Source organism: Balaenoptera musculus, chromosome 9 (genome assembly GCF_009873245.2).
Source record: "Balaenoptera musculus isolate JJ_BM4_2016_0621 chromosome 9, mBalMus1.pri.v3, whole genome shotgun sequence".
NCBI classification, from domain to species: Eukaryota; Metazoa; Chordata; class Mammalia; order Artiodactyla; family Balaenopteridae; genus Balaenoptera; species Balaenoptera musculus.
Window position 1 is genome coordinate 9,348,956 of NC_045793.1, and position 23,269 is coordinate 9,372,224.

At 36.4% G+C, this 23,269-nt stretch overlaps 1 protein-coding gene across 2 annotated transcripts in view; it reads right to left on the reverse strand.

Annotated features, from left to right (window-relative positions):
* Positions 1–23,269, reverse strand: part of CNTNAP2 (contactin associated protein 2) — a 2,064,798-nt gene that overhangs the window by 1,461,551 nt on the left and 579,978 nt on the right. For both annotated transcript variants that reach the window (XM_036864011.1, XM_036864010.1), the window contains exon 3: positions 520–630. In XM_036864011.1, coding sequence (XP_036719906.1) covers positions 520–630 — 111 coding nt within the window. The remainder of the gene's footprint in view (positions 1–519; positions 631–23,269) is intronic.

A 23,269-nucleotide genomic window follows, 5' to 3' on the forward strand; every position in this document is an offset into this window, starting at 1 on the left:
TGGCTTTAGTAACAAAGCTAAATTCTGTGTGCTGGGGGAGAAATTGCAAAGGGTCATATTTTTTCATCCTGCATTTTCAAGAGAAACTAAGTGTATACATTAATAAAAAGGGAAAAAAGCAGTTAATACAAAGTATTCTTTTTCGTGCATGGTACACATATTTGGAACCAATTCTTTTTTAACTTCTTTCTAAATGATTTTCTGATTAACAAGACTTCCCTTAACTCAGAACTTTTATGTCATTTTGAATTCATTATCATATGCAACTCCAAAAATCCTTCCTCTTTAATTTACCGTCTCTTATTTCTAGCCCATTTTTTTCTATATCACTCCACAATAGTGGCTACAAAAGAGGTTTATAGTAAGTGTCTATGTCTCTGTTAACAAAAGCGGGGAGAATGATTTTGGGGGCCAGTTAATAGTTGTTGTACAATAAAATATACTTTAGAAATGCAGTTGTAAATATAACATGTTCTCCTTTAATACATTTGTCGACAAATGAAATAAAAGTCGCCTTACCCCCTCGCTTGTTGATCTTGGCATAGCCAGGAGAATAGCTCCCAGACATAGAGCATGAACTGCTGAAAGCTACATGGGGGAGTCCAGACACAAGTGGCTCATCACATTTTTCTGAAAAGACAAGAGAGAGGGATTCAATAAAAATCTTTAAATATTCATTGGATAAAATGATTTGTTAAAATAATCATTGAATATAGTACAAAATTTAAAATCTATCTAGCAAATGATTGGAATCTCGGTAACTCAACTCTGATAATTCTAATAAACCACAGGCACAGTTTAAACCACCTTCTGATTCTCAAGAGTTATAACTATGATAAAGTGCTTTATTCTGAGGGACCTCAACGCAGGCCTGCTATCTCAGAATCATGAATAACATTGTGGTTGTTTATTTCCCAAGCTTTGGAATCTGGCATCTCCTAAAAATCTTCAGTTATTTATTCATTCTAGGGATCCGGGGTTAGAAACATGGAGACTGAAGGAGGGAAGACCAGGAGGAATAATATCCAAACTAAAAGATTAGGAAAGAGGTGTCAGTAAGAGAAGACAAGATAATCGCCAACACGAAAAAGCACTGCTGTCTAAAAAAATTAATCAGTTCCCGTCATACTTGACTAATCAACTGCACTGGAACCAGCCAATCACTCAATTCTACTCCGCGCTTGGTGTCTACACCGCCATTAACTTTCTTTCCCTCCTCCCCTGCTACTGCTGACTCTCCCATTTCACTTTGATGGATTGTTCTCACCTTCCTAATGTCTAAATGTTAAAGGGCCTAGGACTCAACTCTTGGGGTTCTATTCAGTCTCCTCTCGCTCTCTGGGAGACTGCACCAAGGGCCATGTCTTCTCAGACTGGAATATCCCCAATCCTACCACCTCATGTCACCTGGTCATCTGGTCCAAGAAGCCATCCGCGATCACTGCTGTGAAAGACTGAATAGCCTTCCTACTTCCTCTCTTGCTATAGTCCTTCTGTACACAGTAGCCAAAGGGACAGTTTTAAAAATACAGGTGGGTAAGGTGGCTCCTGTGCTCAACATATCCCCTGGCTCCTGTTCTCAGTCACTTGGAATGAAGTGCAACGTCCTCCAATGGCCCACAGCGGTCCCTGCAAGAGACCACAAGCCTCGTCCCTCACCTCCCCCAGGCTCTGCTCAATGTTATCTCTCACAATGCAGACGAGCTTTCCTAGTCCACCCAGCTACAAGAATACCGCACTGCCCTCACTCTCTGTACCCACTTCCAGCTTTATTTTCCTTCATAGCATTTAGAGCCATCTGACACGTTGTGTTTTCTCTCATTCAATTGTTTCGTTGCTTTTCTCTTCCACTCGACTGGAAGCTCTATGGAAATAAAGTTTTTGATAGTTTGCTTAATGCTTACTTTCCAGTGATCTGAACAGTACCTGGCACTTGGCACACACTCTCACAACATTTGTAGAAGGAAGGAAGGAAGGGAGGGAGGGAGGGAGGGGGGATAAATGAATGAAAAACAACAACAACAACAACTAAACCCAACAAACTCAGAGTCTCGAAGCATGATGCTGAATTACAACATGGTGCAACACCTAACTTTTAGAGGGATGGTCTTAAATCCCCAACAAGTGTTTACATGTGTTCAGTATTCTGTTTAATATGATACAGAACTACTGTGTTTTCTAGAATGGCTGCTCTCTCACATATTCATAAACAGGAAAAAAAACTAGCAGTAGAAAGAATGAACTAGTTTTCTTGAAAAGTCACTCAAGTGGAGTGACGTCCCCAATGATACTGGGGAAATGAATTATTATTCATTATCTCACCACTCAAGTGTGTACAAAACTGAAGTTAAAATGAACACATCCATCCTTGTAAATCATAGTCAGATTTCTTATTTTTCTTAGTTCTGCTGCAAGTGCCTCTGAGAAATATGCATGTGTGAATGAATATAGTCCCTGGAAAGTTAAATGTAAAAGAATGAAATGATGAACATAAAATTTATTTAAAAAGTATCAATTCACAAAGTAAGAATCCACAGTGAAGGATTTCATATTAACTGTCTAAAAATTTACTATTCAGTTTGGATGCCAGTGAGCACACATATAAAACCTTGATTTCCTAACTTCTGACTCAGTCTAACTTTGTACAGTCTTTTGATGTAAATTCTGCATTTAACTTTAAGGAGTAATCGTTAGTTCAAAAGTTTCCATTATATTAAGAATGTGCTAATGTTCATTCATTTTTATTTTATTCATTCATATAAAATAAGAATCTATGACATATAGACACTACTATGTACAAAACAAATAACCAATAACCAACAAGGACCTACTTTATAGCACAGAGAACTATCCTCAATATTTTCTAATAACCTATAAGGGAGAAGAATTGGAAAAAGAACATATATATATATATATATATATATATATATATATATATATATATATGAATCACTTTGCTGAACACCTGAAACTAAGAAAACATTGTAAATCAACTATACTTCAATAAAAAATAAAAGAAAATAAAATAATAAAAATAAAATAAATAAATAAATATGTAAAAAAGAACCTGTGCTGTGCCAGGCACAGGAAATGCAGCAGTACATGAAACTGACAACATTCCTGTCCTCATATAATTTATGTTCCAGCAGAAACTAAAAATAAGTAAAACAAAAACAAACAGGTAAAAACATAAAGGTTAATTTATAGTATGAGACAGTGAAAAATACTACAGAGAGACACTAAATATGAAAGAGGGGGCAAGGAGTTTGGGGGGTGGGGTAGAGGCCTGAGAGAGTTGCTGTTTTTTGCTGCCTAGTCAAGAAAAGCCCCTTTGATCAGGTGACATCTGAGTAGTAATTTGAAGGAAAAGAGGAAGTGAGCTCTGCTAGAAATCAACAGGATCGTGCCAGGAGAAACCTTTTCTAGTCTAAACCTGCTCAATAAGGCTAGCTTATACCTGGTAATAAGGAATGACACATTTTCCAAAAGTAAGCATTCAATGCATATATAGTTACATGTTACACATGGAAAGTAATTAAAATGAAGTTGATAAATAATTAAGTGATCCATTAGCAAGTTTAAATTTAGAATAAATATAGCAGTTATAAAACCTGAAGATAGTTTATCCTTATTACATTTTTAAAAAAAATTTGACTTCCATAACAAATTAATCATCTTCATACGAAATTAAAATTTTTCCACTGATTTTTAAAACTCATATAAACCAAAATAACAAAATTAGAATAAAACTTGGATCAGGAAAGATAAGAGCATATAAAAGATTATTTGCTTTTTTTAAAAAAGGGGACTATAAAATTATTATCAGAATTTAAGCATCGGCAACCTCACAATCTTCTAAACTGAGACAAAATCTATAACCATGTAATTAAGAAAAATGCTACATAACTGTATGTTCTCCTGGAAGACTTTAATCACAAATATTTCTTTAGATCTTACTCTATGCTCCATACTGTTCTAACAAGTTTGGGCAATAAAATCTACCTATGTATCATCTATCTATCTATCTATCTACCTCCCATCCCCTCATGAGATGCAATAATATATGGACCCACATAAAGTAATTAAACATGAAACAAGAGAATAATACCGCCAGTTTGTAATTAAATGCTGAATAGAATATAATCAAGTACTGAAAGTAACAAATAAATTAAAAATGCAGGGCTGTTTTTTAGGTGACTTCCTTGTCACTACTTGCTCTGTCCTAAGTGTGTGACCTTGAGTATGTCAGTTAACCCCCTTTCTACAGATGACTCACATATAATATGAAGAAATCAGCTAAGATTCTCGCAAGCCCTAAAACCCCCGAGCATTGTCAAGCACAGGAGGCCACAACTATATCCCACAGGCCAAATCTGGCCCACTGCTCCTCGCTTTTGTAAGTAAAGTTGTGTTGGAGAACAGCCTCACTCACTCATTTATGTATTGTATGCGGCTATATTCACAGGGCAGCACAATGTCACAAAATGAGACTATACGGCCTCCACCTATGGGATGCAGCAAAAGCAGTTATAAGAGAGAAGTTTATAGCAATACAATCCTACCTCAAGAAACAAGAAACATGAAACATCTCAAATAAACAACTTAACCTTACACCTAAAGCAATTAGAGAAAGAAAAAAAAAAAACCCCAAAGTTAGCAGAAGGAAAGAAGTCATAAACATCAGATCAGAAATAAATGAAAAAGAAATGAAGAAAACAATAGCAAAGATCAATAAAACTAAAATCTGGTTCTTTGAGAAGATAAAATTGACAAACCATTAGCCAGACTCATCAAGAAAAAAAGAGAGAAGACTCAAATAAATAGAATTAGAAATAAAAAAGAAGTAACAACTGACACTGCAGAAATACAAAGGATCATGAGCAATTACTACAAGCAACTATATGCCAATAAAATGGCCAACCTGGAGGAAATGAACAAATTCTGAGAAAAGCACAACCTTCCGAGACTGAACCAGGAAGAAATAGAAAATATAAACAGACCAATCACAAGCACTGAAATTGAAACTGTGATTAAAAATCTTCCAACAAACAAAAGCCCAGGACCAGATGGCTTCACAGGCGAATTCTATCAAACATTTAGAATAGCGCTAACACCTGTCCTTCTCAAATTCTTCCAAAATACAGCAGAGGGAGGAACACTCCCAAACTCATTCTACGAGGTCACCATCACCCCGATACCAAAACCAGACAAAGATGTCACCAAGAAAGAAAACTACAGGCCAATATCACTGATGAACATAGATGCAAAAATCCTCAACAAAATACTAGCAAACAGAATACAGCAGCACATTAAAAGGATCATACACCATGACCAAGTGGGGTTTATCCCAGGAATACAAGGATTCTTCAATATACGCAAATCAATGTGATACACCATATTAACAAATTGAAGAATAAAAACCATATGATCATCTCAATAGATGCAGAAAAAACTTTGGACAAAATTCAACAACAATTTATGATAAAAACCCTCCAGAAAGTAGGCATAGAGGAAACTTACCTCGACATAATAAAGGCCATATATGACAGACCCACAGCCAACATCATCCTCAATGGTGAAAAACTGAAACCATTTCCACTAAGATCAGGAACAAGACAAGGTTGCCCACTCTCACCACTATTATTCAACATTGTTTTGGAAGTTTTAGCCACAGCAATCAGAGAAGAAAGAGAAATAAAAGGAATCCAAATCAGAAAAGAAGAAGTAAAGCTGTCATTGTTTGCAGATGACATGATACTATACATAGAGAATCCTAAAGATGCTACCAGAAAACTACTAGAGCTAGTCAATGGATTTGGTAAAGTAGCAGGATACAAAATTAATGCACAGAAATCTCCTGCATTCCTACACACTAATGATGAAAAATCTGAAAGAGAAATTAAGGAAACACTCCCACTTACCACTGCAACAAAAAGAATAAAATACCTAGGAATAAATCTACCTAAGGAGACAAAAGACCTATATGCTGAAAACTATAAGACACTGATGAAAGAAATTAAAGATGATACCAACAGATGGAGAGATATATCATGTTCTTGGATTGGAAGAATCCACATTGTGAAAACGACTATACTCCCCAAAGCAATCTACAGATTCAATGCAATCCCTATCAAACTACCACTGGCATTTTTCACAGAACTAGAACAAAAAATTTCACAATTTGTATGGAAACACAAAAGACCCTGAACAGCCAAAGCAATCTTGAGAAAGAAAAACGGAGCTGGAGGAATCAGGCTCCCTGACCTCAGACTATACTACAAAGCTACAGTCATCAAGACAGTATGGTACTGGCACAAAAACAGAAATATAGATCAATGGAACAGGATAGAAAGCCCAGAGATAAACCCATGCACATATGGTCACCTTATTTTTGATAAAGGAGGCAAGAATATACAAGGGAGAAAAGACAGCCTCTTCAATAAGTGGTGCTGGGAAAACTGGACAGCTACATGTAAAAGAATGAAATTAGAACACTCCCTAACACCATACACAAAAATAAACTCAAAATGGATTAAAGACCTAAATGGAAGGCCAGACACTATCAAACTCTTAGAGGAAAACATAGGCAGAACACTCTATGACATAAATCACAGCAAGATCCTTTTTGACCCACCTCCTAGAGAAATGGAAATAAAAACACAAATAAACAAATGGGACCTAATGAAACTTAAAAACTTTTGCACAGCTAAGGAAACCATAAACAAGATGAAAAGACAACCCTCAGAATGGGAGAAAATATTTGCAAATGAAGCAACTGACAAAGGACTAATCTCCAAAATTTACAAGTAGCTCATGCAGCTCAATATCAAAAAACCAAACAACCCAACCCAAAAATGGGCAGAAGACCTAAATAGACATTTCTCCAAAGAAGATATACAGATTGCCAACAAACACATGAAAGGATGCTCAACATCACTAATCATTAGAGAAATGCAAATCAAAACTACAATGAGGTATCACCTCACACCAGTCAGAATGGCCATCATCAAAAAATCTACAAACAATAAATGCTGGAGAGGGTGTGGAGAAAAGCGAACCCTCTTTCACTGTTGGTGGGAATGTAAATTGATACAGCCACTATGGAGAACAGTATGGAAGTTCCTTAAAAAACAAAAAGTAGAACTACCACATGACCCAGCAATCCCACTACTGGGCGTATGCCCTGAGGAAACCATAATTCAAAATGAGTCATGTACCATAATGTTCACTGCAGCTCTATTTACAATAGCCAGGACATGGAAGCGACATAACTGTCCATTGACAGATGAATGGATAAAGAAGATGTGGCACATATATACAAAGGAATATTACCAGCCATAAAAAGAAACGAAATTGAGTTATTTGTAGTGAGGTGGATGGACCTAGAGTCTGTTATACAGAGTGAAGTAAATCAGAAAGAGAAAAACAGATACCATATGCTAACTCATATATATGGAATCTAAAAAAAGAAAAAAAAAATGGTTATGAAGAACCTAGGGGCAGGACGGGAATAAAGACACAGACCTACTAGAGAATGGACTTGAGGACAAGGGGAGGGGGAAGGGTAAGCTGGGACAAAGTGAGAGAGTGGCATGGACATATATACACTACCAAATGTAAAATAGATAGCTAGTGGGAAGCAGCCGCATAGCACAGGGAGATCAGCTCGGTGCTTTGTGACCACCTAGAGGGGTGGGATAGGGAGGGTGGGAGGGAGGGACATGCAAGAGGGAAGAGATATGGGGATATATGTATATGTATAGCTGATTCACTTTGTTATAAAGTAGAAACTAACACACTATTGTAAAGCAGTTATACTCCAATAAAGATGTTAAAAAAAAAAAGAGACTATATGGCCTCCAAAGCGAAACTATTTACTATCTGACCTTTTACAGAAAAAGTTTTACAACCTCTGGTTTAGTATAATACATATTCCATGTATCCACGAAGAAGAAAGCTTAATGATCAATTATGGTAACAGGTAACATACAAATAATGAATACGACCTGAAGAACTGAGGACATATAGATGAAGAGCGTTGAGAACACTGTAGAGAGAGGAAACGCTTAGGCAAAATCAGGGAGAGTACAACGGGGATGAAATTTCCTGGAGATGCTTGTCGCTGCACTCCGCGTGTGCCCATATTGCTAGACTGACTATGATGGTGAACTATCCATTTCTATCTCCAACTGTAATAATAGTTATTATACATTCCATCTTCCAAAGAGACAGCTTGCTTGTTGTTCTAGAACATGTGTCTCAATATTCTGCAGACATTAAATATTAGGAAATCAAGCAAATCCCCAGAAGAAGTTAGAATTTTTATAGTAGTAGTAGTAGTAGTAGTAGTAGAGAGAGAGAATGTTAACATTTGAAATAATTTAGTATTGTATTTTCCCATACTAGGATGTCTTTCAAAACTACAGCCACACAGTTATGGCAAATATTCGGTGTCCAGTGTACTTCCATTCCAGGGAATCTTGGATGAAAACTAGAGGAGCAGATGGGCCTTGAGTTTTATTTTCATACAATTTCAGTCAGTCTTCAGACGAGCTGTAAGAATTCTGTACGAATTCAAGCTGGAACAGAGGAAATGATTGGCGAAGAGAGGTGAAATGGCTGTTGCCCTTCACCTATGAGAGTGTGGCCAAGAGAGATCTCTATTGGCAAGCAGTATGGGCAGGAATTTGCAAGGTCAAATGACTTCAGAACAGATGTAACTGACATCAGAGTATCATTCAATTGTATCTGTGATTGAAAAATAATGTTGGAAAATTTTCATAACACATCTTTAAAAAGTATAGCGCTTAAATATATGTTTTATATCACACATTTGGAAATACAAACCAGATACCCAGAAAACAATTAAGACTAGCAAAGGACTCCAACACCAAACAGTGCTATCAGGATGGAAATTCTAGCAGTATCTTCGATTCGTATTTAGGAAAAAAAAAACAACTGGAAAAGGCATATTCTCACGGGAATACATAACTCAATGGTCTCCTTACATCCTATGCATTCAATTCCTAACTTTTGAAGCTAGAGCTACATTACTCTTCCTGCCTCAGGTTTTATGACCCTTCCTCTCCATTGTCAGGGAAAATTTAAGAGGCCAGATCTCGCCCTAAACTCTTCTGTTTCCAATCAATAGCCTCCTGCCTTGCTCCTTATGGCCAAAATTATCTTCAAATCCAAGCTAAACGTCTGTGCTAATTCCCTAGTAGCAACTCATTTCCTCCAGAGATGGTCTCTGTTCCCCTGACGCTCATTTCAGGGTCTGGAGTCCCATCTCGATGCTCCAGGACTGCATCGTGCCTCCCGCTCCCGAATTTCCTGAGGCTCTGTCTGCTCACCCAGGTGCCCAAACATAGCCAACTGCTGTCCTCACCAACTGAGACCGCAACTACCTGTGTACCCACCTACTGATGACGATGCCATCCTCTGTACCATCTCCCTGACTTCCTAGACAAAGCATGCTTTTTGTTAATTTGCTTCAAAGACAGCGGAAAATCCTTTGGACAAATGAGGCGTTATTTCTTGTCTAGCCTAGTGGATAGTTTCAGGATTTGAATGAAAAGGAGACTGAAGTCATGACTCAGGTGCTTCCTGAGTAATCACTGAGGTTAATATCGCCCCTTAAATTCTTCACAAATTATAAGAAGCATCAGTTTCCACACTCTGACCAAGAGAAGACTTGTATGGGATCTAGTACTTCTTTATTTTAGAGACTTTATTCCCAAGATTATGATTCCTCGTGTGTGTTTTTTTAAAATTTTCCTCTCAATAAAGAGGAGAGAACAAGGAAGGAAGGGAGGGAGGAAGGGAGAGAAGGAAGGAAGGAAGGAAGGAAGGAAGGAAGGAGAGAGGGAAGGAAGGAAGGAAGGAGGGAAGACAGCACTAACAATAACTTCACAATATTTCTTTACAGCTGTGGCAGATCCACTATTTTTACTCCCTATAAACTTGGGCCGCTGCTTACAGAAGTATTTTGTTTTGATGCACTTAGAAACATGGTGCTTTGTCTTCTTTCCTTGACGTGCATTACTTGAATAGGCTCTGTATTTTTCACCTCAGGACTTTGCTAACTTTAGCATTCTATTAAAAAACCAAAACAAACAGCTCATTCCACATGTAATCTGTGGAAATCCCATACCCCAATTACTTCTCTCTATGGAAAGGGTGTAATCCTATCTGGAAGCCAAATGTCTTTAAATTTAATAATTTATAGATGTATTTTGACATATAAGTATTGTATTATTCCTTGAATGTATGGCAAGTACAGGGAATATAAATAAGACTTTCTCTTCCAGTATTTTTTAATAATTTTTTTCAAGTTCAGTTATTTTAACCTAACCTGGTCTAATAAATATTTTCTTGGGATAGTTGTGACTTTCAAAGGTAGTATTAGGCTGAGGTTTCCCCAATATTAGCACATGGAGGAACATTAGCACATTAGCACATGCTCTGCACAATAAAAAGATCGAGATTTTATTCCTAAGGGCCAGAATTTGGAGGACTAGCTTCTGTCTTATCCAGAGTCTCCTCAGTTTTTCCATTACTTCAAATGTCTAGTTTTGGGTCAGTTTTTCTATGATATTTTACATCATAGCAATAGAAAGTAAATGGTTAAAAAAATCCGTGTTATAGGAGCATTCTAGAAAAATGTTTGCTCCTCCTTAGCGCAAAACCACCAAGGACTCCAACTCATCTCCTAGTTTATATATCTTCACTTCCATCATATTTTCCTCCCACTCTTCTGATTCATACCTTGCTTTGTGTACCTTCTCCAATTTCCCTGGCCTACTCTGTGTCACTAGAAATAAGATCCATTTTTTTCCTGATCCTATAAAATGTCATACAATACAGAGATAGAAAGGACTCTCATAATGCATAGAAGTAATCACTGTTACAAGTCTTCACACACACACACACACACACACACACACACACACACTACATTTAATATAACATATATGTTTAAATAAGCGAGAACATTTACCATCTGGTCTTTAGCCTACTTTGACCTATCACAGAGATTCCCATACAAATATTGCCTTCTGTTTTAAAATAAAAATAAATATTGTTTTTGTGTATTTAATTTTATATAGGGACCTTTATTATTTATATCTGGATCTGCATAGCAGGGTTAAATTCCTGCACAGAAAATGCAAGAGTATTAGCTCATTGGTAAAACAGATTATGTAGTTAAGTTGAGAATTAATTGTCCTTTCATACAATGTATGGAAGAATGGATTTAGTTTCCTTTACCTATTCCACAAAGAACTTAGCGGTCATGAAGAGAAGTGCAATTAGTTTGCCATCAAATGCTAATTTAGGGAAAAGTTAAACATAATGAATTTAGAACTAAATCAACTGAGTGGACATATTTTATCTGATATGCAATGAAAATCATTAAGTGAAAAAAGGAAACTTATATCTCCCCCTTTTTCTTCTCACTGAATCTTTCCTGTTTACTAGTCAATGGAGGTGACTCTATTTATTTTTTTGTTCATTTTCTATTCTATGGGACACAGCCCAATGTGCTACACATGCGTGACAGTAGCCATGCGGTAAATAAGGCATCTATCCCTCTTCCATCTCAGTAGCATAAACAATAGAGACCATTAAACCAAAATCAGCAAATAAAGAAATAGTAATAGCAATCATTTATTGAGTACTTATGTGGCAGGCAATATAGTAAATATTCTGAGAGAATTCTGTCAATGAGTTACCTTAGTAAGCCTTTGATATAGGTATCATTACCATTTCACAGATGAGGAAGCTTGAGACCTCACAGCTAAAGAATGATAGAACCAGGACAAAAACCAAGTGTGCCTGATTACAAGACCTATGTTTTTGAGGTCTACATTTCAAGGTCACGGCATCTCCAGATTCACTTTGGATAAAATTTGTGTATGTTGCATTGGATTTATTCCTAGGTGTACAGATCTCCTAATAATATTGAAGTGGTCAGATTTTTCTTACCACTTCCCATTTTGATCCCAGGAATTTACTTAAAGTGGTACCCTATACCATGATATTGCAGCAATTTCAATATCTTCTGTCCACAGCAGATCCAGACCTTTCAACTAAAAGGAAGAGACTCCTGCAGTCTTACATAGGTGTTCTCAGAGAAAACCATACTGAATCAGCCACTCAGTTGATACGCCTACATCCAATGAGTACAACATTCAGCAAAGGACATCAAATTTATTCCATTTATTCATGTAATAAATATTTATTGGGTACTTATTTCCTGATTCAAACTTTATCCCTTTAAAATCCATTTTCTTCACAGTCGCCAGATGGATCTTTTAAAAATGGGGATCAGATTATTCCTGGCCATTGCTCCTGATGGCTTCCCCTTGCATTGAGTATGTTATCCCAACTCCACCAAAGCCTGCAATGGTCTGGCCCTGAGTGATCTCTGGTGTTATTTTATTTCATTCTTCTCCTCTGGGTCACTAAGCTCTTCATTTCACTCTCCTTTCTCTTTTTCAGACATACAAAGCACACTCCCTCTCACAGCCCTTTCCCCCTTCCCTGCCTCCCGGCTAGAATTCCCTTCATCAGGTCTAAAGAGGGCTGACTTCTCTCCAGGCTGCCCCCAACTCAAATACCATCCCCTCTTCGGCCAGTGTCTAAATTCACCAACTCAATTTTCACCTTCATATGCCCCAAACATTACTTGCTATTTAATGGATTGCACTGTTTTATTTTGTTCACAGCACCAATCACAATCTAAAATTACCTTGACTGTTTATTTTTTTTAAATTTGTTTATTACTTGTTGACTGGGTAGTAAGGACAATGGGAACGGGGCATGTGCCTGTCCTGTTGAGCCTGTATTCCCAGGGCCTAAGAACCTGGCATGCAGCACAAATGCCATAAAAGGCTATTGCATCAATGAATTACTGACAATGACAGGTAATAAATCCATCTAAATGTGAGCAAGGCACAATAGTTCCTAGTTTTGGCTGTTGAGATGTATCCACTTTATCTATCTAATGGACATTTTTGCATTTTTCCATTTTAAAAACTGCTTGTGCATAGAGAGTTGACTTTATCCCATGATGTTACGTGTAGATCTTCCTCGCTGTATCCCACGTGAGAGAGAGCATCTCTCTGTTCTTTACCACCTTAAAATCACCTGTCATTTGAACCCTTGGATTATATTGAGGGTTCTTCTATATCATCAGTACACGCCTTTAGAACTTTTAAAATATCTTGGCTCCAGCAAATGAATTTTGTAAGAGTTGAAGTTACTGACTTTTCTGAGAGAGCTCTTTTACAGCTCTTCTTTGTTTTCAAAAGAACATAAGAATTTGGTATTTCGAATATAACACTTTCATCCTGTATCATTGACAATCTACTGTGATAAGTATCTCTTTATACTTTGATCTCCCTGCTATGTGGTGATTCTTCTGGAAGGAAGGGGACTTCATTACGTTCTCAATATACGGAAAATAGAACATATAGTAGGAATCTTCATATACTTTGAAAAATATTGAACACCATCAGTTCAGTAGCATCTGATAACGAATAGCTTCAATGTTATTATCTAAAAAAGTCAGATCAACTTTCTTCCATTCTGCCTTTTTTTAGTCCAATAGCTATATTCAGAAAAAGTTTAAGGTAGCATAACTAGAAAATCAGTCACGTTGCAAGAATCATGGTTATAAATCAAATAGGAAATTGTCTGGTCTGCATGTACCAAGGGCGAATTACTCAAGACCTGTAGTTCAAATTTTGCTGGACATTTAACAGCTGCAGCATGTTTCTGACATATGGTTTAACAGATTAATCAGTTTCAAATTATCTACTGAACTGTTAATACTAGAAAAAAATTGATTTGTGAGGCTTTAAAAGTTTTTGTCTCCTCTAAGTCAATCTTCTAATTTCAGAGAAATAAATCCTATCACAAAAAATAATATCAACTTCTACCCTTTGTGTAATATAGAAAAGGTTGTGAAATTTAATTCATATTACTTCATGAAAAAAAGAAATGGTATTCAAAAATAGCATCAACTATTTGCCCTGGAGCCAGGCAGAGGTTTTAATCTCTAATATAATGGTGAACAGTGTCCTTTCTTTTTTTTTTAACTTAACTTCTAGTCTTGTAAGGAGGCAGAGCTACCTAGCACTTTTAATAAAGCAATAATTTGAAGAGTGTCAAGGTCAACTGCAGTATGACTAAATGAACTTGAGGACTCTTCTAGCTGTCAAGGGCAATCTTCCTATGGATGAGGCTATTTTGGATTGCAATTTGTTGGTTCACTGGTAAACGTCTCAGTTTTTGACCCTCTAGTTTCATTTACTGGTTAATTCAAAGACAGTATTCACCAATAAGATGCAATGTACTTATTGACAACCAAGTCTATTTCTTAGTCTACTTAACCCACTTCCACTTTTAAATAATTAACTAAAGAGCTATAGATAAACATCCTCTGGTGTTCCTGACTCAAGTCACATCAGATTTGATCATGCACTTAATTGGTACAAAGTGGACAGTGGACCATTAGACAGTCAATAAAGTGAAGCTGTTGAAGAATGTTTAATTAATTGACAAATATTTACGGGACGTTAAGATAAAGAAAAATGGGCCATGAAACAGTGCTTATACTATACTCCCTATTTTATCAAGTGTATATTTATAGACCAAAATATGGCTGAAAGAATATTAAACCAAAATGTTAACCATAATGTCACATTTATGATGATAATTACGACTTTTATTTTCCTCTCTGTTTCCTACTTTTTTTGAAATATTCTTCAAATAACATGTATTGATTTTATAATAAGATATGAAAAATAACTGGTATTAAGGAAAACTGCTCAGTGATTATGAATTTAAGATGATATGCATTCATTTATTCATTCAACAATTATTTATTAAGTGCCCACAGTAGGTATGCAGCCGGGAACAACACAGAGTTTTCTATTATAATAAATAACACATTTAAAAAATACAGTGTATCAGATGGTGATAATTATTATGGGGGAAAATAGAGCAGGGAAGGAACTTGAGGGTACCTACTGGGGGTTGGGGGGGGGTGAGTGAATGTCCTTTCAATGAGGCATCTGAGAAGCCCTCATTGATAAGATCATTTTTGGGCACAGATTTCATGGAAAAGAGGGAACAAGCTAACAGGTTTCCTAATATCTGTGGAATGGTGGTTTCAGGGCGAGAAATAAAAGTGAGAAAGACCAGGAGCAGGATGGGCATGAAGGCCAGTGTGGAAGGAGCAGGAGAAGCATGGGGTAAACAAAAAGGAAACAGATCAGACAGACGATGGGGAGTGAGCTAGAGGCTGGGCTTGTAGGTCCTTGGAGGGGATTGTAAGGAGTTGGGCTTTAGCAACCTTCAAAGGTCTTAAGTCCTTAGAGCAGAAAATGTGATATTTTACCAAATTTAATATAAAGGAAGTGAAAGTTTAAATAGTTTAATGTATTTTTTTAAACATCTTTATTGGAGTATAATTGCTTTACAATGGTGTGTCAGTTTCTGCTTTATAACAAAGTGAATCAGCTATACATATACATATATCCCCATATCTCCTCCCTCTTGCGTCTCCCTCCCGCCCTCCCTATCCCACCCCTCTAGGTGGTCACAAAGCACCCAGCTGATCTCCCTGTGCTATGCGGCTGCTTCCCACTAGCTATCCATTTTACATTTGGTAGTGTATATAAATCCTAATGTATTTTTTATAAGACCGATTTTAACAGCAGTTTTATGTTTACAACAAAATTGTGAGGGCAGTACAGAGATTTCCCATACACCCGCATTCCAACACGATTATCAACATCACTCACAAGAATGTTACATTTGTTACCAATGATGAACCTACTTTGACACATTATAATCTCCCCAAATCCATAGCTTATTTTAGGATTCACTCTTCATGTCATACATTTAATGGGGGCTTGAACAAATTATGATGACATCCATGCATCATTGTAGTGTCACAGAATAATTTCACTGCCCTAAAAATACCCTTTGCTACATCTATTCAACTCCCCCAAACTCCGATTTTTTTTACTGTCTCTATCATTTTGCCTTTTCCAGAATGTCATATAGTTGGAATCACAAGGCATGTAGCCTTTTCAGATTGGCTTCTTTCACTTGGTAGTATGTGTTTATCTCTCCTCCATGTCTTTTCATGGCTTAATAGCTCATTTCTTTTTAGTGCTAAAGAATATTTCATTGTCTGGATGTATCACAGTTTCTTTATCCATTTACCTACTGAAGGATATCTTGATTGTTTACAAGTTCTAGCAATATGAAAAAGCTGTTATAAACATCCATGTACAGGTTTTTGTCAGGGGTAAGGACAGTTTGATGTTTTAATATTTAACGAAAACATGGGAGGATAAGAAAAAATTCATTAGATAGAAGATGAAAGAGAAGAACATTCAAGGCAATGGAATCAGTATCACAAAAAGGTATAAATATAGGAATGCCTAGTGTCTTTAAGGAGGCATGAGACACAAGCTAACAGAATCTTAAACAAAACAAAACAAAACAAACAAACAAAAAACAAACAAACAAAAAACAAAACAAACAAATAAAAAACCTCAACAACTTATTGCAGCTGCCTAACACGCTCTTTTCCCAATATTCTCTTGGATAACTTATCACATCTTAAATGACAGGAGAAGAGACCTTCTCCAACTCTACCATACCTTAAGCTACATTTAGTCTGTCTCCATTCTTTCTCAGAGAACCTACTTCCTTTCCTTTGTAGCAACTATGACGAATAGGACTCATGTACTCATCTGTGGATTTCCTTGTTTAATGATGACTCCACCGTGAGTTGTTCATCCTCACGGATGAAGTTCTCGATAGTTTTCTTCACTTCTCTGTTCCCAGCACAGATTGGTGTCCAGAATGAATGAACAGCAGATGGTTCAGAGGGTAGCAATCGCTGAATTCATAGAGGGGTTGATCAGGATAAGGATGCTGAGGCCAAATTGTGTAGAAAAATCTCATTTGTTCATTCCTGTTTCGCTTGTTCTCAATTATTCTCTCAACGAATGTTTATTAGGTGCCTATTATGTTTAAATCTAGGTATCTTTTATCCAAGACTTCACAGGCTAGTGAATTCCATGCTATAAATGTGGGTTATATTCTGTGGGCCTTGAGAAACCACTGAAATGTTTTGCTTACTAGGGTAGTGATATGATCCAATCATATCTATATTTTAAAAGAAAGAAAACTTTGGCAGCGGGGTGAAGGAGACTTGGAGGTATGCTCTGGAAACAATCAGAATATTACAACATTGTAAATTAGAAGTTGCACGGAGGTGAACAGAAGCCAGTGGCAGTGGGCTTATAAGAGGGGAAAGATGCAAAAGATATCTTGGAAGGTGACTGAAGTTGGTTTTACAGGATGTGTGAAGTAATAGAGAAAAGAGAGGCAAAAATTACTGAGATTTCTTATGTGCGTGAGAGTGTGAGTCTTTCATCAAGTAAAGACTATAAAATATGCTATTGGATTCATTTGCCTGAATTGTTTATTAAAACAAGAAGCTGAGTCATTTAAGAGCATATGCTGAGATTATATCTTTACTTTAGTTAAAAGTTAGGCTATTAACTAAAATGATCGGTCATAGGTTCTGTAATTCATTTGTTGAAACAATAAAGTTTACTTAACTAGGAAACAGAAAGCCAACAATACAGCACCTATGAAACCTCCCTAAGACCCTTCAGATTCTCACTGGCCTTCTTTAAGACAAAACTATCCAGTGCTTCATTTTACATCTACATATTAAATTGCAAAACTTTGTCTCCTTCACCAAAATACTTTGCTGTTGAATAAGATTTCTCCAGCAAGTACAGTTCCCTTAATTGGTGTTCTGCTAACTTGGTACCTTTCTTCATAACAGTAAACAGTTGTGCACTAATGCCTGTCTGTTCCAACTTCTGATGGACTTTTCTCTCACCTTTTTTTCTTCTTATAACATTTTTTTATCTTGTCCTTTCTAATGTCTTTGGCTTTAAGCACAAGCAAATTTCCCTAGTTTAGGAAGAAATCCTTTTAATGTCACTGCTGAACCTTCCTCTCAGAACCAGGCCCCTTGTATAAGAGTTTTGTATGCCACCACTAAGTAAATGTCCTGGGAACTTGGGGCAAATCTAAAGGGAATAACATGCTGTATTGATATCCAGGAATGTATTCTATTCCAAAGAAAGTCACTTGCTTCGATATATATATTTTTGACAATGTTTAAATTCTAAACAAAATTGTTTTTTCAGAAAGCTTCTATAAAAGGCAAAACCTATACCAAATGAAAAGAAAACAGAAACAAAATAATTATTTTCAAATACACACGTGTAGATGGAACGGAAGTCAGAAAAGGAGATTGACTGGATCATTTTTTCCGCCATTCCCAGCCATGAATGGCAATGGATGGTGCTATTTCACTAGGAGTGCCGCCAGTAGGAGGTTTTACAGATAAGCAGACAGGGGCTGAAGCATGACTCTGGTCTTACATAGGCAAGTCCAGAAAATTCAGGTCAGGAAGGAAAGATCAAAAAGAAAGCCAGCTATAGGCAAATAAGGACCAGAACCCAGCCAGGCTGCTGAGACCCAATCCTGGGAGAAGCTCTTCCATCTCTGTGGTTCTTTACACAAACTGCTGGGCATGAGAAAAGAGGCCCTACAACCTTAGGAATTTTTAATAGTTAAAAGGAAATCTTACACTTTCCACAGGGAGGAAGAAAGAGAAACCACAAGCAAGCAAAGGCCCAGAAATGAGACTAATTAGAGGTTACAAAAAGTAAGTTTGATTAATATGCCAAGTGCATTTGGGGAAATGGTTGGTAAGAACAGGGATTGAAAGTAAGTAGTGTATTGAGCCTTGAAAACTAAGCAGATAATTTTCAACCTCCTGCAGAAGGGAATTGGGAACAATCAAAGGTTTCTAAATAGAGAAATTACAGAGTAAAAGTACAGGGAAAATTACCAAAAAATAAACACTGCTTGGTTTTTAAGCTTCTTTAGAGAGGGAGGTTCCCAGAGAATGAATTCCAGATGAAACAAAAAAATGCATCTTGAGAAAACAATGCAATCAGAAATAAACAGGAAATGCAGACAGCCCAATTCACAGAATTCTGTATTGCTGAAGTTCACGCAGCTACTGAGAGATGACGAAAGTTGCTGATTTTACATTTTGAAATAAGACGCAGAGCCATAGCAGTGAAATATAAATGAGACATATATATTCATGACCATCACAAGGGAGAGATGGCTGCAGTCTCATGGAAATAATCACACTGTTTTTCCCAACACACCTACATTTTAACAGAAGTTGGCCTGCAAACCTGAATTTAGAAAACCTGAGTTCTAATTCCTATTCAACCTCCAACTATCTTGAGCAAGTCACATATTCACAGTGAATCTCAGTTTCTCCATCTACAAAGAAGGAATATGGGACATAAAATCCTCAGGGTCCCTTTCATAGTTGACATTTCCGGATTCTCTAATGTCATAAAATGCTCGTAAGAGTACAAAATTTTAAAACGCTACCCTGTTCCTTACTATCCAAAAGGTGCTTGCTTAATCATTTCTTGTTTATACGAAGAAAGTCAAAGTATTTCAAGAAAATTACAATATAGATCTCTTAATGCTGGCATGAATTGATAGCAAAGCACTGAAAGAAAATTCTTTTGCACCGTATTTCTCTCTCCGGGCTGGAAGCACGTATTGTGATCTAAATGAGTCATTGTAAATAATGGATGACACTGCATTCCTTTGTCAATAAAGCCTGAGATATGCCTCCAACTCTGCTCATTTGAACATCCCCAGATTTTCAAGAATTGACATTCATTTCCTCCTGCTTTCCTAGCACAAGTGGCTGGTCTTGTTTTATCATCACAATTGAAAGGAATTTTGCTTTATGATGACTTTATTCAATCACACTCTAAAATGGAAAGTAGATGAACGGTGGGGTGGATTAGAAACAACTAGAAGTCAATAACCTGGATCTATATTTAGGGAGCAGTCCTGTAAAATTAATATTTTTGATAGTACTAAACATTTGTTTTATAAAGATTATTTAAAATCGTCATATAAACAAATATATATATTACACAAAAGTTTAGTGCTATTTTAAAATACTTCTATATTCATTATTATAATATTCCTTATATTGTAGCCCTATAATTTCAAATAGGCTAAGGATAGGGAAAGATGGAGAGTAAAAGCACAGGCTGGGGATTTAGAGTAAGGATGCCTAGAACTGCATCCTGCTTTACCTCTCAATATTATGTGTTCCTGGCTGCATCTCTTAATGTCTTAGAGCCTCACTTTTAGCTTAGGTAAGATAGTAGTTAAATCAAAGTTAATAAAGTCTTACTAAGCATCAGTAGGCAGCCTATTTACAGATGAAGTTTGGGAAGGGGGGAGTGATGCAGATAATAAATACCTCTTGCTGGATGGGATTTTAGAGCTCAGAAAAGGATAGAACATGAACAGATACCTACCATACAGTATTCAGTGCTGTAATAGAGATATAAATGTCACAAGAAAGTGACATGGGTGTATAGGGGTAGAACAACTAATTTTGTCTAGAAGATAACATCACCAAGCATATCACTATATTAGTGGAGAGTTCCACAAAATTATGTAAAAGAAAATGTTTTTTAAACTTTAAACTCACATAGGAATATTAGTTTCTTTCACTCATATAATTGAATAAACAACACTGGAGTTGACTATTTGATATTTTTCATATTTCTCATGATGAATTTATCTTAAGACATGAGACATTATTAGGTATATAAAGATACACAATTAGTTTTTGTAGGTAGTTGAAAATATTTCATTATCTCTTGCCTGCCTTTGTGTAAACAATGGAGTAGACCACAATACTCCTTTCACCTATTTTTTTTTTCATAGAAAATCCACTTAGACTCTAGAATTCCAAATTGATGTTTAATTTGGAAAAAAATGCATGTCAACTAGAGACGTCTAGAGAATTCCTTCAGCTAGCTGCCCACTTTCTATTCATACTCATAATCATTTTTAAATCTTTACTAAGTATATTCTCTTTAAAGAAATCCACCATCATATGGCAAATAAACCTGTGTTATGAAACCAAGGCAGCCTGTCTGCATTGGAGACCCCATAGGACAAGAATTCCTTCTGTAATAACTGCAGGAATATCTATAACAGAGTCTCCTATAAATAGCACTGTATTATTTGAATGCTTCAATAAATCAGTTTCCAGATGCACTCTGCACAGTTACATTTCCATGATACGTTTTCTGACTATGTCACAAGTTAACCTAAAAAGATTCGAATTTTGTGTTTGCTGTTAGTTCATCACTTGACATCCCATATTTCTTATTGTGCAGAACAAAAGAATATGCACGTTTATACATTTTTCTAAGTTCCACTTATTGGTGTGTGTTATTTGAAACATCATATGAAAATGCACTTGCAAGTTACCCTGGAGGTGACACAGCAATTTACAAAGAGAAGTATGAACATTGTGCATTAATGGCAGAGCAATCTTCCCTTTTTGATTTGAGTTTTCTAATATCTGCAAATGCCACTGTACACCAATAACAATTTATTTTTTGGTACCACCATTGGTCATGTGGAAAATATTTTTCCTGGATTTAAAAGAGCACATATATTCAAACATGCACTTACAGTCTGTCCTTGTTCAGGATATAATTTCATGTAGATTGCAGACATTCTCTACTGTGTCTGATTCACCTCTGAATTTTCACGCCTAGCAAAGTCCCCAACACAACACCAATGCTAGACACATGTTTGTTGGATGACTAAACATGTCTGTTTATTCCTATCTCTTAGGATGGGAAGTTTGTGGGGTTTACAGGCACAAACTCCAGTTACATCTCCAACTAGCACAAACCCTAGAACTGCTCAGTCCAATCCCATTGCAGGAGAATGACCCCCCAAAATACTCCAGAAGATTGTATTCTAGGGTTTTTCCCTTCTATAAATTGGGTTATATAATCCAGATATAATGGAGGAAAGATTATCTTTGTCAAATTTGAAGTAGTTTTCTCGGGGAGTAGAAGCAAATTTAATGTGAGCTGCAGCATTTTTTGCTGTTGTTTTTGAGAATAATCCTTTACTTTGAGATGATTAGAATAAATTTTGAGGGAGAAAAAGGAAAATAATTTTGAGAATATGATGTGTGGTTTCCCAAAATTGCCCTTCTTAGAAACAGATCACCTAAAAAGTATTTTTCCATCCAAAACTACAGGAACAGAATAAATAGCATCTCTTTCCTAACCCCTGCCTACATCTGCTACACATTTTGCCCAAGAATTCTAAAAAGACCTGCAGAAATACTGTTTGGCTTTATGGCACAGCAATAGAACTAGTACATGGAGATAATTTGGTCAAGGTCAGCATAACTATTGTGGTCAGGGAGATTCAGTAAAAAAGAAAAAAAAAACAACTAACAACCTGCATCATTTAATTTTCTTTCTCAGATAAAAGCCATGATAGGGTGTGTGCAAGACAAATGGTAGTCAGCTGATGTGCATTTTTATTCCTATTTCCAAGGACAGCAAAAATTGCAATGAAGGATAAATCAAAAGGTATTATTTAATTGACATCCTATTTTCTCCTGGAAGGGGAAAAAATGTTTAACCTTACTTTGCTCCTTTCATTGTTTATTGCAGGCTTAACTCTCCATGTTAACACATCTGTTTGTCCCAGGGTTTTAACCATTTTCCTTAAGAATCTGATTCCTACTAAAATAAAATGCTTCTAGGAGAAATACCATTGGAAGGCGCTATCAGGTCCTGAGAAAGAAGGCTTTGAATACAAGCTTTCATGGGTGGTTGGGATGAAAGAAACAAAAGAAAAACATGAAAATATGAGATATTAAACTGCAGGGACAATAAAATTTAGGTCTTGGCTGGAAGCAGGGGAGGCAGTTACTACACCACCAGTTTGTCTTGGACTAGATCCGCCTGTAAATAATTTATCTATGTGTCCACAGAAAAATCAGGAATAAATGTAGTCACAGCTGATATTTTCTCACATAACAACCTAAAAATAAATTATTAAGCTTGTATATTTTTAAAATATTTTGTAGATTGAATTTTCATAAAGATTCCAAACATCTGGATCTCCATGGAATTTCACCCTATATCTTACTCACCCTTTCCACCACCGCTTACTATTATAGATAAATCTAAAGGTAACACCAGATGGTAGAGTGATGGCTGAGAAAGGAGAGCTGGCAAATAAATGTGCGTAAGATGGAAACTTTCAATGATAA